Source organism: Furipterus horrens, unplaced genomic scaffold (genome assembly GCF_987537825.1).
Source record: "Furipterus horrens unplaced genomic scaffold, mFurHor1.1.pri manual_scaffold_10, whole genome shotgun sequence".
Lineage (NCBI taxonomy): Eukaryota > Metazoa > Chordata > Mammalia > Chiroptera > Furipteridae > Furipterus > Furipterus horrens.
The window spans coordinates 95152247-95171785 of NW_028327180.1; the positions used below are offsets into that span (position 1 = coordinate 95152247).

The 19539-nt window shown below is 48.0% G+C and overlaps 1 protein-coding gene across 1 annotated transcript in view; it reads left to right on the plus strand.

The window, feature by feature from the left end:
• LOC150000980 (teneurin-2) overlaps positions 1–19539 on the plus strand; it is a 612383-nt gene that overhangs the window by 534857 nt on the left and 57987 nt on the right. Inside the window, exons 13-16 of the mRNA XM_090288551.1 lie at positions 12039–12249; positions 14675–14794; positions 17763–18024; positions 18767–19034. Coding sequence (XP_090144677.1) covers positions 12039–12249; positions 14675–14794; positions 17763–18024; positions 18767–19034 — 861 coding nt within the window. The remainder of the gene's footprint in view (positions 1–12038; positions 12250–14674; positions 14795–17762; positions 18025–18766; positions 19035–19539) is intronic.

The window sequence follows — 19539 nt, forward strand, 5'->3', positions numbered from 1 at the left end:
ACTCACAGAGCACCCAGCACAGGGCGGGGCAGCTCCAGGGAGAGTATTCCAGCCCACCTAGGACGCATCTCCCACCGTTTGGCACTCTTATGTGCCACACCAATGCCATCCCTTTCCAGCTATCACCTGAGCGGTCATTCCTGGGGTCTTCCACGTGAGGCCTTTGTCCATGCGTGTTGCTGCCAAGAACTACGGGGGCATCCTTGTCTGGCTCCTCCATTCTCTATGCCTAACTGTTAAGGTCATGGTTTCTTAACGTCTCTCCATCTCCACTGACTCTGCTGGGCTGGGCTGGACTAGGAGCCCCCAGCTTCTATTCCACACAGAGCAGTCAGGAGAATCCTTTTGAAAGTTCGATCCTTTCATGCCCCTGTTCAAACCTTCCCAGAGCATCTCACCTCCCACAGCATGGCATCCAGGTTGCCAGATGACCTCCTTTGCCCTGCAGAAGAGGGTCCCTGCTTCCGCTCTGATCCTGTTTCTTCCCTGTATCCCTCTCTCTCACCTGGCCCAACATCCACCACCTTATCGTTCCGGTAACTCACATAGTGCGTTCTCCCTCTGGGTGTCTGCACCTGCTGTTCCCTCTGCCCAAGATGCTCTTCCTCCAGATGTTCCCATGACTTCTTCCCTCATTTCATTTAGGTTTCTACCCAAACATCATGTCTTCAGAGACACTGTCCCTGGCTCCCCCATCTAATGCAGCAAATCTCCTCCATCCCTCTGCCCTGGTTTACTTTCTTTCAAAATACTATCCCTCTCTCAAAGTCTTCTATACATTTATTTTTTAAATTGTCTATTTTCCCTCTACAGTCTGGGTCTATAGCCGCAGGGCCCCTCTCTGTCTTGGTCAACTCATTATTAGGTTAATTGAATGAATGAAAGCTTTAATGAGAAGTATCTGGAATAGGAACCAGTTGTCTTTTATTCAACAGATTACTTTAGGATGAATAAATTTTATTTTGAAACATTTTTAAAACGCGTGCATACAGACCTGGACACCCACATCACTATATATCATTAAGCCCACACATCAGATACGTTCTTTGTTTTCAGTAAGATGTGAGCACCTGGGGACGCTGCCTTCACCTCCATCGTCACCTTCACTTACCCTGTCTGTCTGCTTCCTGGGGGCTGGTGGCCACACGTATGCACGGTTCATGATCATCCTCCAAGACATGAGGCCAGGCAGGGGCCACGAAGGGTCATGGCTGAGTGAACCCAGGCCTCCCAAACTGTGGCTTGCTCGGTGAGGCATGGAGTAGTGGGGAAGTTCAGCAAGTCCAAGGCTGACGTCCGCCTCTCACTTGTAGCTGCCTGACCTTGTCACCTAACTTAGCCTCTCTAAGACTTAGTGTCTCCATCCGTAACGCCAGAGTAAACAGATGCTTGCCGTATGCTACATGCTTTTGCCTAAGGTTTAGTTCATCTTTCATAACAACCCTATGAAGCTCGTCTGATTATTTCCATTTTGCTGGTGAGGAAACAGAGGCTCAGAGAGGTAAAACAACTAGCCCAAGGCCACACAGCTAGTGTGTTGCAGACTTCCAGGTCCTGGGATCCTAATGGGCTGTACAATACTGGCGCCTACTACCTACGTGTGAAGATTAAATGAGCAAATCTCTGAGGAGCGCTCAGCACAGTGGCTGCCGCATGGGCAGGAGGCTCGTGTGAAAGCTGAGTCTTGTCCAGCAGGTGTCGGGTATTTCTTTATGCAGCAGGAGGAGAGGTAGCATGTCCCCTGCTGATCCTCTCAGTGCTCCCACGTCCCCCGCAAGAGACAGGGTCTCTCCTCAGGCAGAACATAACTGTTCTGGCTTGTTGCTCAAGATCGTGACAGTCCCTTTTCTTTCTGAGGGGCCCAGCAGGTCACTGTCTGGCACCCCACCAGGCTGCCACCTCCCGCCAGGCAGGACTTCACTGGCCACGCTTCCTTCTGTCTGACCTGTCAGTGGGCTCTCTGAAACGGAGGTTGATGGGGGCAGGGGGAGCAGACCGAGGCTGCGGGGGGCCAGCAACTGCGGGCAGAGGGCGCGCACTTGGGGACATCAGTGGCTGAGGTCAGAGGCCCCTGCTCTCTGTTGTCACTGGTTTGTGTAATGGAAAAGGGGGAGAGAGCAGCAGAAATCCCCCGGGTACAGAAAGCACGGCCCCAGGCTAACAAGGGTGAGAGTCTGCCAAAGAGGCCTGTCAGGGAATGCCCAGGGTGGGCGAGTCAGGTCGCGTGAGATCGTTACTCCCAGGGGCTCTGTCTGTGGGGAGAAGTTGAGAGGTACAGGCAACGGGTGAGAACAATAACCTGAAAATGAAGCTGCTTTCTGGAGCCTCCACGTTTCTGACTCAATGTCGTCCAACAGTGACAGGACACCTTTATCAATCACATGGTTCTGATGACGCGCACCTCCCATGAAGCACTGAGGCTGGAAGCCAGGAGTGGAGGCTTCGGAGGTGGGCAGCCTCGGCACGAAGCACTCCTCCTCCACCATTTACTAGCTGTGCAGTTGTAGGGAAGGCCCTTAACCTCTCTGGGCCTCGGTTTCTTCATCTACAAAATGGAAACCATGGAATCCACTTCAAAGGGTTCTCACGCACCCTACCGGGTGATGGCTGGGTGAGGGTAGAGGCACGGGGTGCAGAAGCACAGAGGGGTGGCCCACCTTAGTTGAAAGTGTAAGCTGGGTGCAGTTAGGACCTGGGGCAGAGGGCTGGCTAGAATTGCCCTTCAACGTGTATTGAAACTGTTCCTCTCCTGTTTGACACAGGGCTGCCTTGGATAAAAGAGCTTGGTTCAGGTACTAAACGTGTCATGGTTTTAGGCACAATGACCATTCCGAATGCTTACCAGGGACAGACGTGGCAGCTTCGTGTAGGACTTGGCTTCCGAGTGCAAGACCCGCCCTCACCGTGTGGAAGCTGTGCGGCCTTAGGCGAGTTATTTACCCGCTTTCTGAAGGTCCCATTTCTCACCTGTAAACAAAGGTGCTCACTCACGATGCCCGGAGTTCTGGTGGCGACTTAATGAGCAGAGGCGTGCAACGCGCTTGGCCTGGTGCCTGGCGCCGAGGGAGCTTTGCGCAAGTGCCAACCTTTCGCTCTAGTTAGACAGGGCTGCCGCCAATGCTTCGTCATCCCACTGACCCCCAGGATGCAGTCGCCTAGTGCAGGGTCCCTCTGCTGAAGCGCATTGGCTTGGGGAAGCACCGGGAGCCCAAGGACGGGGTCTCTGAGCTGCTGTGCTGTGGCGATGGTGTGGTTTATGTCAGTCCTGGTCACCCAAAAACCTGCATTTTATGGAAAGGTCACTCACTTGAGCATGGGGCTGCTGCTTGTGACTGTTGTCGATAAGATTTGGCGGGTCCCTTCAAGGACAGAGCCTCCAAACCCAGGGCCTTATGTCTCATGAAGTGCTTTCCAACCTGTATTGCACTAGACTGTTAGAGGGAGAACCCCAAAGCTGAAAGGGGTCCATGGTCAAGAAACGCTGCCTGCTCCCATGGCAATGTTCGATTCATAAATACGTATTCACACATCAGAAGCTCTGAGAAGTCCTGCTGTGAAGGAACCAGTTCCACTTTGCCTCACCAGCGTCTCCCAAATTGTATTCGACCGCAGGTCCTCCTGTGTCACCTCCACGTCTGTGTTTCGGGGAGCCCCTCTTAAGATCCTCCCGGGAGGCATAGTTTGGAAAAGCTGCCTTAGCCCCTGCCTTGGATAAGAGTGCCTGGGTTTGCTAAGCAGCCTTTGCTTTGTTTCCCACATCCATCCTGAGAAGCAGGCAAGCCAGCAGAGTGGCTCTCACTGGGGACGCCACGCTGCCAGATCTCTGGTAGGACATGATTGATCTTCCATTGCTAAGTCATCAGAAAAGCCCGAAGGTGCTTTGGGGCAAGGATTTCTGGCCTTGGAATTCAGAACCTGACAAAAAGAGTTGGCAAGAAGCAATAGGAAAACTTCCAACAGGCCTTCCTGAAGGAACAGAAATACAATTTTACTGCTTGTGATATTGAAGAAAGGTGGTTGCTCCGTAGGCTGCGGGGGCGGGGAGGGTATTCCTGCAGAACGACAGTCCGTCAGGCAGCCAGGGTATTAATAGCAGGTGAAACCTTCCAAATGAGCACCCTGTCAGCCCATCTATTGCTTTAAAAAGTTGGCAATGCGGGAGCCCTAACAGAGGCAATGAAGAACTAATCTCATATTGCCAAGTTAAATCAAGTCAGCCTTGGCCATTCCTTTCACTTCTTAGTTACATCAAGCCAGAATTCTTTCAATTATTCCTCACTTCCAACTTGTCAGCAGGCGCTGGGTGAAATGCAAATGAAACAGTGCCCTTCCCTGGCGGCGAGCAGGAAATATCATTAAGAATAGCCTCCGTTTATTGAGCTCTTCCTCTGTATGAGTGTGGTACCTTCATCCTCTCATTTCACATGCACCATCTTTAGCATCCCCATGGTCGGTGGTGAAGTAGGTCCAATTAAGTCCCTTCTGTAGCTGGGGAAACTACAGGAGTCGCAGGAGGTCAGTCACTTGCCAAGGTTGCATAGCTAATGAATGATAGAGCAGATTTTAAAACCAGACCATTCTGACTCATATGCTTCTGTTATTTGTCGAACGGGGCCAAGAGCCTAGTGCTGCTGTGAACCAGTGGGCCTGAGCTTTGCTGTGCCCTCCTTGAAATGTCCTAAGTGCTTCTCCAATGTCAGAGGCTGGCCAGGGTCAGGAGTGCTGCCTGAGAGGAGCGCCCCCAGCCCAGACTAGGACTCGTGTTGAGTGCTGGTCCCCTTTCAGGGTGTTCTCTGACCCTCTACCATCCCTCAACCTCACCCCATGCCTGTGGGGTTGGCCAAGTGCCCTGACATGTTTAGGGATTTCTATCTATGAGATAATGTGAAGGCTCAAGGCCTAACCTCAATTCCAGAAGGCAGATTGGCGAGTAGATTGCTCCTGCCGGCTGGAGGAGTATTCCTTCTGCAAGATCATGTGGGATCAGATGGCCAGAATGATCCTGATATGCTGATTCAGGCACCTCAAATTGTTTCTAAAGAGAGGGGCCTGGCAAAGCGATATTGGCGAGGGGCCCCACACATATTAGGCATGGTCTTTCAAGAGCTCACCTTGAAATAAAATAATTCCCAAGGCAAAGTGAATCCTACAATTGCTACATTTCTTTTCACCCAAAAGCCCCCGATGTCCCCGGCTAAAATTCAGGAGCCTTTGGCCTTTGCCAGCCAGCAGAGTGAAGAGTGCCCTCCAGCCCCTGCTGCTCCTGCTTCATTTCCATCACAAAGAGCAAAGAGCACCAGGTTTCTTCCTTTTGGCCCCAGTTTATTGTCTCCTCCCTTCTCTCCACCACCTCATGACTCATCCAGCGCCCTCGCCCCATCATTAATTGATCTCAAACATGGCCGGCCCCAGGACTCACTGGGTACGTCACCTAGATTCCCTGCATCTTTCTTGACGAAATGAGAACTTAGCAAGTACTTCTGTGTGCTGAACAAACCTGTATGATATCAAAAAGACTCAAAAAGAAGAAGAGACAGAAACCACTCAGAGGCACATCACATGGATTATTTTAGTGAATCTTCCCAGGGCTCCTATGAGGGATTGCCATCATCATCACCATCATCACCATCACCATCATCATCATCAGCATCATCACCATCACAATTATCATCATCATGACCACCATCACCATCATCATCAGGATCACTTTGTAAATGAGGAAGATACAGCACAGAGAGGTTGAAATCTTACCTGAAGTCAGTCTTTTGGCAAATACCTAAAGTGCATAATCTTCAATACACACCTTGATAAATTTTTATATGTGAGGAGGGACCCAAAACACCCAACATTTATTTATAAAAAATTGTGTATTTATTCTCACATGTTTAAACTTCAGTCACCTTCAAAGTACTCTCCCTTTGATGTAATACACCTATCGAGACATTGTTTTACTGCCCCAGTTTTTGAACTCATCGATTTTGATGCCTTTTAGTGGTTCTGCCATTTTTGTTATTGTTTGTTTGTTTCACCTCTTCTACGTCAGCAAAACATTTCCCTGTGAGGAATTCTTTTCATCTGGGGAAACAAAAACATGGCACTCAAGGCGATATTGGGTGAACAGGGAGGATAGGGCACAAGAGTCATGCCGTTTTTGGTCAAAAACTGCTGGATGCTCAGTGTGGTGTGGGCAGGTGTGCTTGTAAATCCCCCATCATGCAATGGGCAAACCCATTGAAAGAGTCTTCAAAAAAAATTCCGAACACAGCCTCTCACAACAACACCAGCTGGCACACTGCCACAGATAGTTTCCTAGAACACTCACCTCGCAGGGGGAAGCCTATGCTATGAGAGGTCTGTCCTCTAGAAGATAATTCTGGGGTTTTTATCCCGCCTGTAAAGATTCACCTGTATAGTCAGGTTAATAAGATGAAGATTTAGAACATTCCTACCATCCACAAGGTTGCCCTATATGGTTTCCCATCTGACACCTCCCCATAAAGGTAGCTACAGTGTATAACTTTCTACCATTATTGATTAAGTTTGCCTGGTCTTGAACATCCTATAAATGGAGCAGTATGTACTCTTCAAAGGCCACATTTTAACCCATCCACTTTACAACCTCCTTGCCCAGTGAGTAAGGAGGTAGATTTGATTTTTGGCAGTGCCTCTCATCAAACCATGATCTGGAAATAGCAGAATTTATTTCTAAACCTAGGTTGCAGGCCAGTACCCAGCCTGGTGCTGTGTGCAGACCCTAGCAGAGCTATCGATGGCACCTGAAGTGAATTCTTGGCATGGATTTGTGCCACCTTGTCACACAGCGAAACCAAGAAAAGTACATTTAGATGTTTCTCTGAAGCCTTTAATACCCAAGAAAGCCAGAGAGTTCATGCCGGTTGAAGAAGGAGTCACTTGCATACCAAACGACAGGGAACGAAAGGCAGGAAAAATTGAACAAAATCCTTCCATCAAGATGCTCCGTAAGCTGCACAGTTTACAAAGATCAAAGCGAGAAATAAATGACATAAACATCCTCTCCTTCCCAGTGCCCTTCCTTCCCTGCGAGAACGATGGAAGGACTCAGGCAGCCTTCCCAGACAGAAAACAAGGTGCATGTTTCTGCCAACTCCGAAACAGCCAGATAGTGACTATGGCTTCTCTGTGGCCTCTCCATTTACCGGTGGCCTCTCCCCTGAGCGTAACTTTCACTAGTAAGTGTTCAGTTTAAGTTTTGAGCTTAAATCTTGTGATTCCTTAGGAGCCCCTTTCAAAATCTAGCAGAGCAAACTAGGCAGGGGCTGGAAATAAACAGCTGATGCAAACCTGTAGCCATCCCAGGTGGGTGCCAGCCTGTGCCCGTGGGAAGCCACTGAAGCTCCCAGGTAAATAGACAGCGTGGTCCTCAGCAGCCTGCGTTGCAGGAGATGTGTTCCCAGCCGTCTCGGTGCTCATGTTGATTCCTTTTCCGATGCTCATTTCAATGAGCCACATTCCTTCCCAGCTGTAGGCATGTAGATAGGCCTTCAAAAGTGATTAAAGCTCATGGCCGCCCACCACAAATGCTTGATGGGTGTCCACTGTCTCGTCTTCTGACTCTTTTGGGGAAGCAAACATCTCCTGCTCCTACTTTTTATCCAAAGCTGCTTCTTAGCCATTCGGATGACTTATTCAGTTCGAGACTCAGTCTTTTACTCTGTAGGTCAGTTAATATTGTGAAAATGGAAATAATACAAAACTTGCTGAGTACTCACATAATGGGTACCATTCCTTGTACTATATATGAAATAACTGCTTTCATCCTCCCAACAGCACTTTATGACATCATCATCTTCTTCTTTGTGTTGTACTGGGTTGGCCAAAAAGCCTGTATGGTTTTTTTTCCATAAAGTATAAGACACATTTTTTATTTTCACCAATAACTTGATCGGTTTGGATGTTTTAAGTATGTTGGCTATCTCTCACTAGCGGCTTCCAGTGGGTAGAGGCCAGGGGTGCTGCTAAACACCTTCCAATGCATAAGATAGTTCCACAGCAAAGAATTATTTGGCCAACATGTCAATAGTATCAGGAAACTTCGCAAACCACTTTGGACACATTCAATCAGTCACAGCACCTGCTCCATACACTGCACTAATTTTTCTTTTGCATTTTTTTACCCTTCTTGAAATAATAAAACACGATACACCAGAAATGTTGCACATTTTCTTCAATATTAATATGGCTGCACAAAAATTCACCAATTTTAATGTTTGGTTGTTTTTTTTAATGCACACTGATATGACAGCTATTACAATACAGGCTAACAAAATTGTTTCAAATGAAGTTAAAGACAACTAAGAGCTACTAGAGCCATCATATGGAAAAAACGTAATAGAGTTTTTGGCCAACCGAATACGTAAGGAACCTGGGGCCCAGAATAGTTTATTGTCCACAGTCAGCTTCTCTGAGATTCAAACCCAGACATTCTGATCCACAGTCTGCGGCTTAAGTGCGACCATGTTCTGCTTTGTAAGGTTGCCATGAGGATTTAAATCAAGAATATAAATCCCATTCAATGTATAGCACTGATTATTACTGTCAATTAGTATTAACTTATCACTACCTGGAAACAGCATTCTGGCCATGGTTCAACCTACCAGGCACATACCAGTAAATGACTCTAATAGGGGAATATTAATTTTACTTATTTTCATGTCTGCTTTTTAAAAATTGGAAAGTTAAAAATATCAGGGAGTTTCTGATTATAGTAATAGCTACAGTTCATTGAATATATCCTGTCTGCCAGACGGATATTATATATATATGTGTGTATCAATTTGTTTATTCCCCCATCATGTAACCCTATGATACATGCGCTATTATAACTCAGTTTTAAAGGCAAAGAAATGGAGGTTCAGCAAGGTTGATTATCTTTCTGAGCTCACACAGCCAGGGACCAGAGAGAGATGAGCCTCAGACCCAAATCCATCTGATTCCATAGGTCAGACTCTTACCTCAGATGCTACTGTGTCGACTTTTTTTTTTTTTTTTTTTTTTTTGGCTTTTTACCTTGGGAATTCTGCCTCATGTGCCAGAACGCTTATGGACGATTCTGATTATTTTTATCAAAAGCCATAAAAAGAATGCCTTCTCCGCTGTTCCCAGAAAGTTCCTGCACGCCCGCATTTCTCTGAAATGGCCATTACAATTAGCACGCAGCGTCTGCGCGTGGCGTGCAGCCAGAGCTGTGATTTAGCACGCTTTCTGCCCGAAAGCGCCGAGATCATTTCCCGTGGCCGCATCACACAGGGCGAAGGAAATGAGGACGCGTTCTGCAGACCCAGCACTCCGCGGGGGGCCGGCCAGGGAGGCCTGGGTCCCTTCCCCGTAACTGCTGAGTCAGAATCAGGCCCTTTTCGAGGGCTCTGCAGACCTCCGTCACCGCCCTCACCGTGGGGGAAGCCAACCAGACACACACCTAAGTAGCTATATAAATAGAGAAAGAACCCGTCCGATGTCACAGGAGGGCGGTGCCGCTTGCGCGTCCGTGTTGAATGGGGACTTTGGCAGCCTCGCGGGTCCTGAACTGGCAATTCAGAGCAGTTTGATTGCCTGCTTGATTGTTTGCAAGATAACTGCGCGATTGTCAGTGACAGGGTAATTTACTGAAGACTGCTGTGTCAGACGCCATGCGAGGGGCTTGCTGGCAGAAAGATGCGATTCTCGTGACTGACAGGCCACAGGGAGATTGGAGTGCCAATTTAAAGTTCACAGTGTCTTCTGAAAACGTTCGGCAGCGGCAGCCCATAATCACAACAGGATGAGGTCATTTCAGCATCACATATGCACACACCTAATGACAGACAGAACCCGGAACACGCCATCCCTGGACCAGGTAGACGTAAACACATAGGAGAAAATCATTCCTAGGTTTCGGGGGAGGGGGAGGTTTCCGCTCTCTTTTTTATTTTTATTTTTTAGCATTTGCCATTTGCTATTGCTGATGTGTTTATAGGACATCTCCTGCCAGACAAGCCCTTGAATAAAAAGCTCAGAATACAAATGAACAGAGCAGGGGCGGGATTTGAGGTCCACACTTCTGAAGTACTCACAAGCCCAGAACGAGTGGCAGACTAGACGGGGCTGGAGGGGGGTGGGGGGGTATTCAGTGCTAAGTAGGAAAACTGTCTTAAGTTATAATCTGAGCCCGCTGAGGTCCTCAAGCTGGCTGTACAGAGGAGGTGAGTCAGTGGGTTGGGGCTGGGAGGGCGTACGTTCCCCACTTCAGGACGGAAAGGCCACCAGAGATGGATGGAACTCCTAATGGGAAGAGGCTAGGAACCTTCAAGAAATCTGTGGCGCTCATACTCGTGGGTTTCCTCTCACCTGAGATGTCCCTGCAGCTGCTGAATGACGTGCTGCCAACATACCTCCGTGGGGTATTTTTAAATCCAAAGCAGCCATTCCGTGGGAGATTCCTTCCATCTAGGGAAGGGAGTCCATGGAGGGTGATGTTAAAAGCAAAAACACTCTGCTTTCTTTTCTTTCTCTCAGTCGCTGCCGAGGGCTCTGGGATCCACTGACCCTGTGTCAGTGGCCCTGCGTCCTCCATCGCTGCTGATCAAACCCTGCAGTCCGTTTTGTGGGCGGGAGATCTGCGGGACTCTGGGGGGCACCCGATGGAACCAGCTCATCCAGCTGAGGCGTGCAGAGCCTCCGCTTCAAAAGTCTCTAAATGTAAAGCGTGTGTGCGTGCTCACCCTCCTGCGTCTACGTTTCTAGAAAGTTTTGTAAATCTTGTTTGTGTCGTGAGGCAGACGCGCAACATTTGCCCACGTGGCAAATGAGAGGCTAGTTTTCGTTCCCTAAAGCCGAGCAAGGCACGCAACCTCCTAATCTGTTTGTTTGCTCAAAAGAAAGTAACGCATTAAAATAACTGTGCGTTCATTGCTAAATAACCAGGGAACTTGGGTGAAATTACATATTTTGATTTTGTGAGCAGAACCAACAAACGAGAAGGGTAGTACCAAAAAAATCACACTGTCGTAAAATGTAAAGCACACAGGCAGGCCTCTGATTCGGTGTTCCCTGCAAATGGCTGTCCCGTCAGAGCCCAGGGTCTGCGTTAGTGGGTCTGTGATTCTACCTATGGCCCAAAAATGCCTGTCTGTCAAATCCAGGAGGTGCAACCAAGCTCTTCTCCACACTCCTCCCCTGTGTTCAGTCAATTCCCAGGAGAGTGAGTAAGCACTGGCCAACTAATGCATCGACAGGGAATTCCAAGGAGCATACACGGCCCTAAACATCCCCCATTCTCAGCATTACCACGCGAGTGAAGAATGGGAAACAGTCATATACTCATTCAACAAACATTGCTTGAGTGCCCAGTTCGGTGGTTGGCACGAAGCAAGGCATGAATAGAGAAATAAGACATTGTTCTTCTCTTCAAAGAGTTCATTTTCCAGGCAGGGAGACAAGCATACAGAGAGAATTAATTCTACTAGAAGGAAGTTGCCTCCAACAACTATTTCTAATTTATTGTGTGTTATCGAGTCACCTGAATTCTGTTTAAAAGGCAGATTAAACAGGACCTGCTCCTGGAGGCTGTCACTGGGGAGGCCTGGGGCAGTCCCTTGACTCTCACAGGGGCTTCTTGATAACCCACACCTAGCTTGGGTCTTAAAGGCTGAGTCCTATCTGTTTCCCCCATTATATTGTCAGCCCTTTAAGGACAAAACACCATTATTCTTTGTTCCCTGTTTTTATTTCCAGGACACGGATGGCCCTCAAACATTTGTTAAATGGTAGATGAGCAAATAGGAGTGAGCCCAGGAAAGGGATGGAGGGGTGGGAATCTAAGCAAGACAGTCCCTCGTGTACGTGGTAAGGTGGCACCAGAAGCAACTGGGGAAACTCGTGGCTTCCTTTTGGAGTGTGTGGGACCTGCGGAGTCAAGCCTCTGGGAAGGGTTGCTGGTGCTCCGGACACAGGGGTCAGCACCTCGGAGGGGCTTTGCACCATGAACTCCACTGACCCCCGCTCTCCCTCTGCCCTTCCAGATGGCCTGGTGGATTGCCTGGACCCTGACTGCTGCCTGCAGTCGGCCTGTCAGAACAGCCTGCTCTGCCGGGGGTCCCGGGACCCCCTGGACATCATTCAGCAGGGCCAGACCGACTCGCCCGCCGTGAAGTCCTTCTACGACCGCATCAAGCTCCTGGCAGGCAAAGACAGCACCCATATCATCCCTGGGGAAAACCCCTTCAACAGCAGGTGGGCACACTCCATCCTTGCAGGCTGCTGAGGTCACTGGTTCCTCTGCCGTCAGAGCAAGACAAAGGGCTCCTGGTTTTCCCGTCGGCAGTGTGCAGAGAGTTCGCTTCTGTTGTAAATGCACCTCACAGAGGCCCGTGCTCTGTTTCACTCAGCTTCCTGTTAATACTGCATTATTTCTACCCTAAATCTAATCCTGCCCACACTCTTTCTTCACCTGTTCTGTACCGTTTTACCTTTTCTTCACCGATACTCACCCCTTGTAGAAGACACCTGAGCCAAGATGCATGGGAGCAGACAGGGCCTCCAGAATATTTGGTGGACCAGCCCCAGAATCTGGGCAAAAGAAACCTGCTTTGGCGCAAGCTCACCACCCAGATGAGCCCACGCTCTGACACGTCAGCGTGGATGCGTAATTCAGAAACACAAAACGTTACTTCAAGACGCAGGTTCAAGTTCACCAAGCATGTGAATTTCTCCACATTATTGCCTGACAAATAATAAAGAACAAAGCTAGACTGGAACAAAATCAATCCAAGACTTCTAAGAAGGCATTTCCCCTAGATAATGGCATACAAAAATAACTAAACTACCCTGACACCGCCACTATAATTTGTAGAGCAGATCTCACTATCTAGATAATGTGATAATTGTTACACATCAGTAATCATCAATAGAAATGTATTGATAGCATGTCTTAACTGAATCTTTTCTGCAAATCAACTGCCTAGAAATGATAGGAATCCAGGAGCAATGAAGAATTAGAAAAAGAGGGGGTAGAGAGCAGAGACAACCCAGCTACTTTTATTCCTATTGCTCTCTGCAAAGTCTCCTGCTGTAAGAAGGATTTAAAAGAACTAACAGTTACATTTTTTAAAAAGGAGGGGCAGACTCCTAATTTTGTTTTCTCATCACAAGCACTTTGTTACCTTGTGGTCATCAACGCACATCATTGATTTTAAAATTGTGTCTGAGAAAACCTGAGAGAAATCTTAGGCTGAGCCAAGATAAGGAAAGGAAATTGAACAAAAGAATTATTTGCATAAATTAGTTTTCCACTTTCAAAAGACTCGAGCATTGTGGTTGGAACCAGCTAAAAATGGGATTCGTTTGTTAGGCAGCCAGGAGCAGACAATTAGAGCTGTCAGTGGAGCAGTCTCAACTCTCCTGAGATCACCCAGGAGTTGGAGTTGAACAGTTGGGGGGATTGCTAATAAAAAGAGAGGTGCTTGGAGAAAGCATCCTTCCAACTGTGGTGTCACCTGGGATAGTAGAATTAAGTGCATTCCAGAGATTGAGCAGGTTTGGACAAGAGTCTGGCAAAGAACGGGTCAGCTTGATTACCTAGACCAGAAACTGGGAGCGTGTCCAGGAAGCTGGAAAACTTCTGCCTTGGCCCGGTTGACCAGTGGCTGGAAGGCCAACGAAACAGCTGCAGACCTACCCGGTAGGCCAGCGGCCCAGTGCAGAGATGAAGCTTCCCATTAGCCCACTTCCCCATGCAGTCAAAAGACTTCATATGGATTCTCAATATGATATTGTGGCATCTCTATGGCTTTAGGGGGTTTCCCAGAAGTAGCCGGTCGGATACGGGCCTTCTTGGGAAAGTTCCAGTTACCGTCATCTAGAGAGAGGGCCACTCTCTCTGACAGTGGGAGAAAGTTGAGTGGGATTTCAGCCACCTCCTCTGCTGTCAGGATTGCAGGAATTTGATATAAGGGAAATATATAGCTACATGGAATCCAGAATCCAAGATAGTGAGTTCTACCAGAAAAGCATCCCCAAGATTCTCTTTTCCTCAGGCAGTTATGGATTGTGAGAAATTTTGCTCTTAAAGGGCAGTGAAAAACAATGTATGTAAATATCCCCGTCTCAGAATAAACCTCTGTGTGCTCCCCACCCCCGCTCCACCCGCCCCCCACCCCGCCATCAGACATCGCAGCCTGGACGAGAAGGGAACCCCGCCTTCCTCCAAAGAGAAGAAAGGAAGGGAGTAGCCGGCTGGGGAAATCCTCACCCCCTTATAATATTCTCCGTGCCAGACTAAGGTGCAGGCATGCATGAGGATGGCAGCCTGAAGCTCAGGCCAAGCAAAAGTCCCATGAGGAGAGAGACCCTTTGTGCAGGGGACCCCATTGCCCAGCCCAATGAGTGGAGATGCTGTCACCCAAGATGTCACCCGTTCTGCTTGTCAGGGAAAGCAAGCGTTGAAACATCCTCTTGCCCACTCCTGTCTGTGAGGTGTGATCGCGTGAGCCTGAAGTTAATGCTGAAAGTCTCCTCCTTGCCTTAGGGACCAGGCGAGGGCTGGGCACATGGGGCGGGGAGGGGCAGGGAGCAGGGCAATGGGGGAGGGGGGGCACTTGACCCCCTGTCTCCTTGGTCTCCTGTGTGGGGCTCACAGACATGTTTCTTTTTCTCTCAGCTTGGTTTCTCTGATCCGAGGCCAAGTGGTAACTACAGATGGGACTCCCCTGGTTGGTGTGAACGTGTCTTTTGTAAAGTACCCAAAATACGGCTACACCATCACCCGCCAGGATGGCACGTAAGTAGCTTGTGGGGCTCCACCTACTTGGGTCTTGGGGTGCAAAGAGACAGGCAATGCTATTGGAATGGAATGCCCACCAGGCCAGACCTCCAGTGAAGATCCCCTCAGAGCTGTTTTTTGGCTTTTTTGTGTGGTATCAAAACTAAAAATAAGTGGAATAGTCAAGCTATTCAGGGCTGCCAGCAGGCATCCTCCTTGTCCCACGTCAGGTGAGTGTGTGTGTGTGTGTGTGTGTGTGTGTGTGTGTGTGTGTGTGTGTGTGTGTGTTGGGGGTCAGGTGGGGGGTGGATTCTAGGAAGAAGGGAAGGAAAGCAGCTCTTCTTGGACGCTCACTCCTACTTTAAATCAAAGGCAGCACAGGGTGACAAGGATCCGCATGACACAGTGTCCTGTGGTGAACGCCTTCTGCTCTCATCTGTGGCTTTAGGAGGTGCGTTGTTTTCGCTCCTGTTTTGAGGAGGTGGGATGTACTCAGAGAAATCTAATTAAATACATTTAGCCGCCACCCTGCTGCGTGCAGCCGACAACCTTTCCCTATTATCTTCTGATTAGAAACACGCACCCCGTGCAACCCCCACCAAGATGAAAGCCCTGTCGTTTTCTTGACCCGTTGGGCATGGAGTTGCAATTTAAAGAGAAAGATGAGAATAGAAGAAATCTGTGGGAGGGGAAAACATACCTATCCTGGGATAGGAAACATACATACACACACACACACGCTTACGTCCTATTCCAAATGGAAGAGGAGGCCATCCCTATAAACTGGATGCAACGCTTCTTCTATAAAACTAGAGTCTGGAAAATCATAGATGTGTCCTGGAGATGAGAACTGCAATTCTGGCCTTTCTCTGGTGACGAGTCTGGCCTTATCCTTTAATGGGCTAAGGTAGCTTTGCAGGCAGCCCTGTCCTCCCATGGCCACCTGTGAAACCCAGAGAAGACATCTGATGATGCTGTCACATTCTCAGCAGTCACTGCGTTTCTGATCTCTCGCTCACACATCCCTGCAGCCACATCCAATTATTTGAAAGCACAAGGACTTTTCTCCGCTGAGTTCCTTGGGCCTTCGTTCATGTGTAGAATCCAGTGCCTTTGCCTTGCCAAGTCCTGTGATTATGGAAGAGGACATTTCTGAGTCCTTGGCCTGCTGTCTGTGCCTCCATCCCTCTCAGCCGGTTTCTGACTAATTAGGGCCCAAACCCACTTCCCAGGCCACCTATTCAAGCTCCTGCCTGGATCAGTGGCTCTGCGGCTTATTCAGGTTGCAAAGCCAGGGAAGGAACAGGGTGTGTTTGGGAACGAATGCCCCGAGGAGATTCACAGTCTGCTGTCCAGTAGTGGGTGTGTGCCGCTGACCCAGGATTGGAGTCCAGCATACCAACTAGAACAACTTCCTTCAAACCCTTTGGGCCTCTGTGTGTCCTCCACAAAACCATCCCCAGCAGCGGGCACTCCCCCAGATAAATCCCTGGGTGGGCAAAGGTAGGTTTACAGTTGTGAGTTCGCGAAACACAGAGTTTATTCTTGTATTATTACTTACTTATTAATTGTTGTATTATTTGTCATAATTATTAACCTGCTCTGGCCCTCCCTTGTATATACTCAAGTTAACATAATAAATAAATTTTTGTGCTGCGCATGCTCTGTTCTTTAGTCTCGATAGTCACGTGCACCAAAGGTGTCGGCAAGGTTGGGTGGAGCCGGTGGGTCCGTATATTTTCACTGAGTTTTTCCTGTGATTCAGGCACTCTGCTAGCTGCTGCGGATTCTGAAGCGGACATAGTGCACTGCTCTCAAAATGCCGAGACCCTGGTGGAGCACTAAACCTTTAAAACTGAGACGTCTCTCCTTAACCTCCTTCCTGTCTGTTAATTGGGGAAGAACCACCTTTATTTTACTTTACTAGTAACACACCTCTGTCCAGCTCTTGAGGAACAAGCCAGACTATAGTTTAAGAATAACTGGCAAAAATATCAGAAACAGGGCAAAATAGGTGAAGGGGGTCAAAAGGTACAAACCTTCATTTATTAAAATAAAAATATCCTGGGGATAGAATGTATAGAACGGTGACTGTAATAGTTACTAATACTGTATTGTACCTTTGAAAGTTGCTAAGAGAAGAGTTGCTAAAAAAAAAAAAAAGTTGCTAAGAGATCTTAAAAGTTTTCATCACAGGAAGAAAAGCTTTTGCAACTCTGTGGGGAGGCTAACTAGACTTACTGCGGTGACTATTTCCCAAAATGTACAAATATCTAATCATGTTCTACGTCTAAAACCAATATCATGTTATAGGTTGACTGTATGTCAGAGAAATTAAGGTGCTAGGAAACAAGCAAACAAAAAACAGAAACAGCACAGGTGGGCGAGAAGAAAGCTTTCATGAGCCCCTCTCTGTGTCCTACATCGTATCATAATAACTCCTCTATTTTTTAGCCTAGCACGATAATAAGCACTTTCCACCAGGCTCCAGGAAACATTTTCTGCAAAGAACCAGATAGTAAATATTTGAGGCTTTGGAGGCTATATGATTTCTGTTACAACTATTCAGCTCTGCCCTTGTAACCCAAAAACATCTGGAGAAGAGAAGTAAATGAGTGGGCAGGGCTGCGTGCCAGTTGAACCTGTTATACCAAAACAGAGGATGGGCCAGATTTAGCTCGTGGGCCTAGTTTGCTCACCCTGCCCTGCTCTTGTAATATTTCATTCTCTCAGCCACTCTGTGAAGTCACTATCGCTATTCCCATTTCATAGATGAAGAAACTCGGGCTTGGAGAGGGTCAGCAACTTGCCCTCAGACACACAAAGTGTAAGTGGAGAAGTTGGGATGACAGCTAGCCTGGCTGTCTCCAAAGCCCACGCTCTTCTCCTGAGTACTCTGCCCCACCCTCAGGTTCAAAAGTCAGAGTACCTGCCTTGTCTGAAGGTGAGTTCACCCACTCAGCGAGCCCACTAATCTCCTCTCCAGGTTCGACCTGATTGCTAATGGGGGTGCCTCCTTGACCCTGCACTTCGAGCGAGCCCCGTTCATGAGCCAGGAGCGCACAGTGTGGCTTCCGTGGAACAGCTTTTACGCCATGGACACCCTGGTGATGAAGACAGAGGAGAACTCCATCCCTAGCTGTGACCTCAGTGGCTTTGTCCGGCCAGATCCGATCATCATCTCCTCCCCACTGTCCACCTTCTTCAGCGCTGCCCCTGGGCAGAATCCCATCGTGCCCGAGACCCAGGTAGGGATGGCAGGACCCAGGCTAGGACTCTCAATACTGCCTTCACCGATCCTGGCTAGCCTCCCACCTCCTACCACATCTCTCCCTGGATGGCCCAGAAACCAATGTTATGGGGAGAGACAAAACATAGGAACACAATACAATTGGTAGTCGCTAAAGAGGAAACCGAATCTCTCCTGGACATGGTAGATGTTTCCAGCTAGTTGTTCAAGACTTTGGCAGTCACCAGAGCTTTTAATAAAATAAAAACAACATACATAGGTGCAACCCACCTGCAAATTGCTTTTCACTCCTCTTAGTCACAGAGATACATGAAAAGAGGGGCTTTAATGATCTATATCAGTGCTGCTACAAAGGGCATATTGCATTATTGCCTCCCTGTTGCTTTATACCAATTGCCACTGGAAGTTGCAGGTTCATATAATTACAGCCTCTCGTGGCCTCCTTGCGTGCAGCTAACAATAAAGCCTGCTGTTCTTATTTACATCTTTTGCCAACCGTGTGGTTTTTAAAAAGAAACACAACAGTGACCAAGAATAATTATTAATCCAAAAAGGATAACCTCAGCCCCTTCACGCCATGGTGAGAGATAAAGGTTTTTTGTTTTTGTTTTTGTTTTTGTTTGGCATCAGCTTTGGGAAGTGGCCTTACACCCCACATAGGGCATGATGCTTCAGTGAGGGTGTCCACAGACAGGCAGTGACAGGGTGTTCATGACAATGTGAGTACCATGTCTTTCCAGGTTCTTCACGAAGAAATTGAGCTCCCTGGCTCCAATGTGAAGCTTCGCTACCTGAGCTCCAGGACCGCAGGCTACAAATCACTGTTGAAGATCACCATGACCCAGTCCACAGTGCCCCTGAACCTCATCAAGGTTCACCTGATGGTAGCTGTGGAGGGACACCTCTTCCAGAAGTCCTTCCAGGCCTCTTCCAACCTGGCCTACACCTTCATCTGGGACAAGACAGACGCATACGGACAAAGAGTGTATGGACTCTCTGACGCTGTTGGTATGTTTTGGCTCCAGACCCCTATTGATTCTTGCCCTTAATCATGCATTAATTCAACCAACATTTATGGAGTTCTAAAATGTGGCAAGTACTCTTCTAGGATTGGGTTGGCCAAAAAGTTCGTTTAGTTTTTTTCCGTACAATGGCTCTAGTAGTGCTTAGTTGTCTTAAACTTCATTCCAAACAACTTTTTTAGATGGTATTGTGACAGCTGTCATATCAACTTACATTTAAAAAAAACACTTATCAAAGTTGGTGAATTTTGTGCAGCCATTGAGGATGGAAGAAGATATGTAACAACTTGGTGTATTATGCTTTATTATTCAAGAAAGGTAAAAAACACAATTGAAACACAAAAAAAAGATGTGTGCAGTGTATGGAGAAGATGCTGTGACTGATTGAACATGTCGAAAGTGGTTTGCGAATTTTCTTGGTACTACTGACATGTTGGCCAAATAATTCTTTGCTGTGGGGTTGTCTTATGCATTGGAACGTGTTTAGCAGC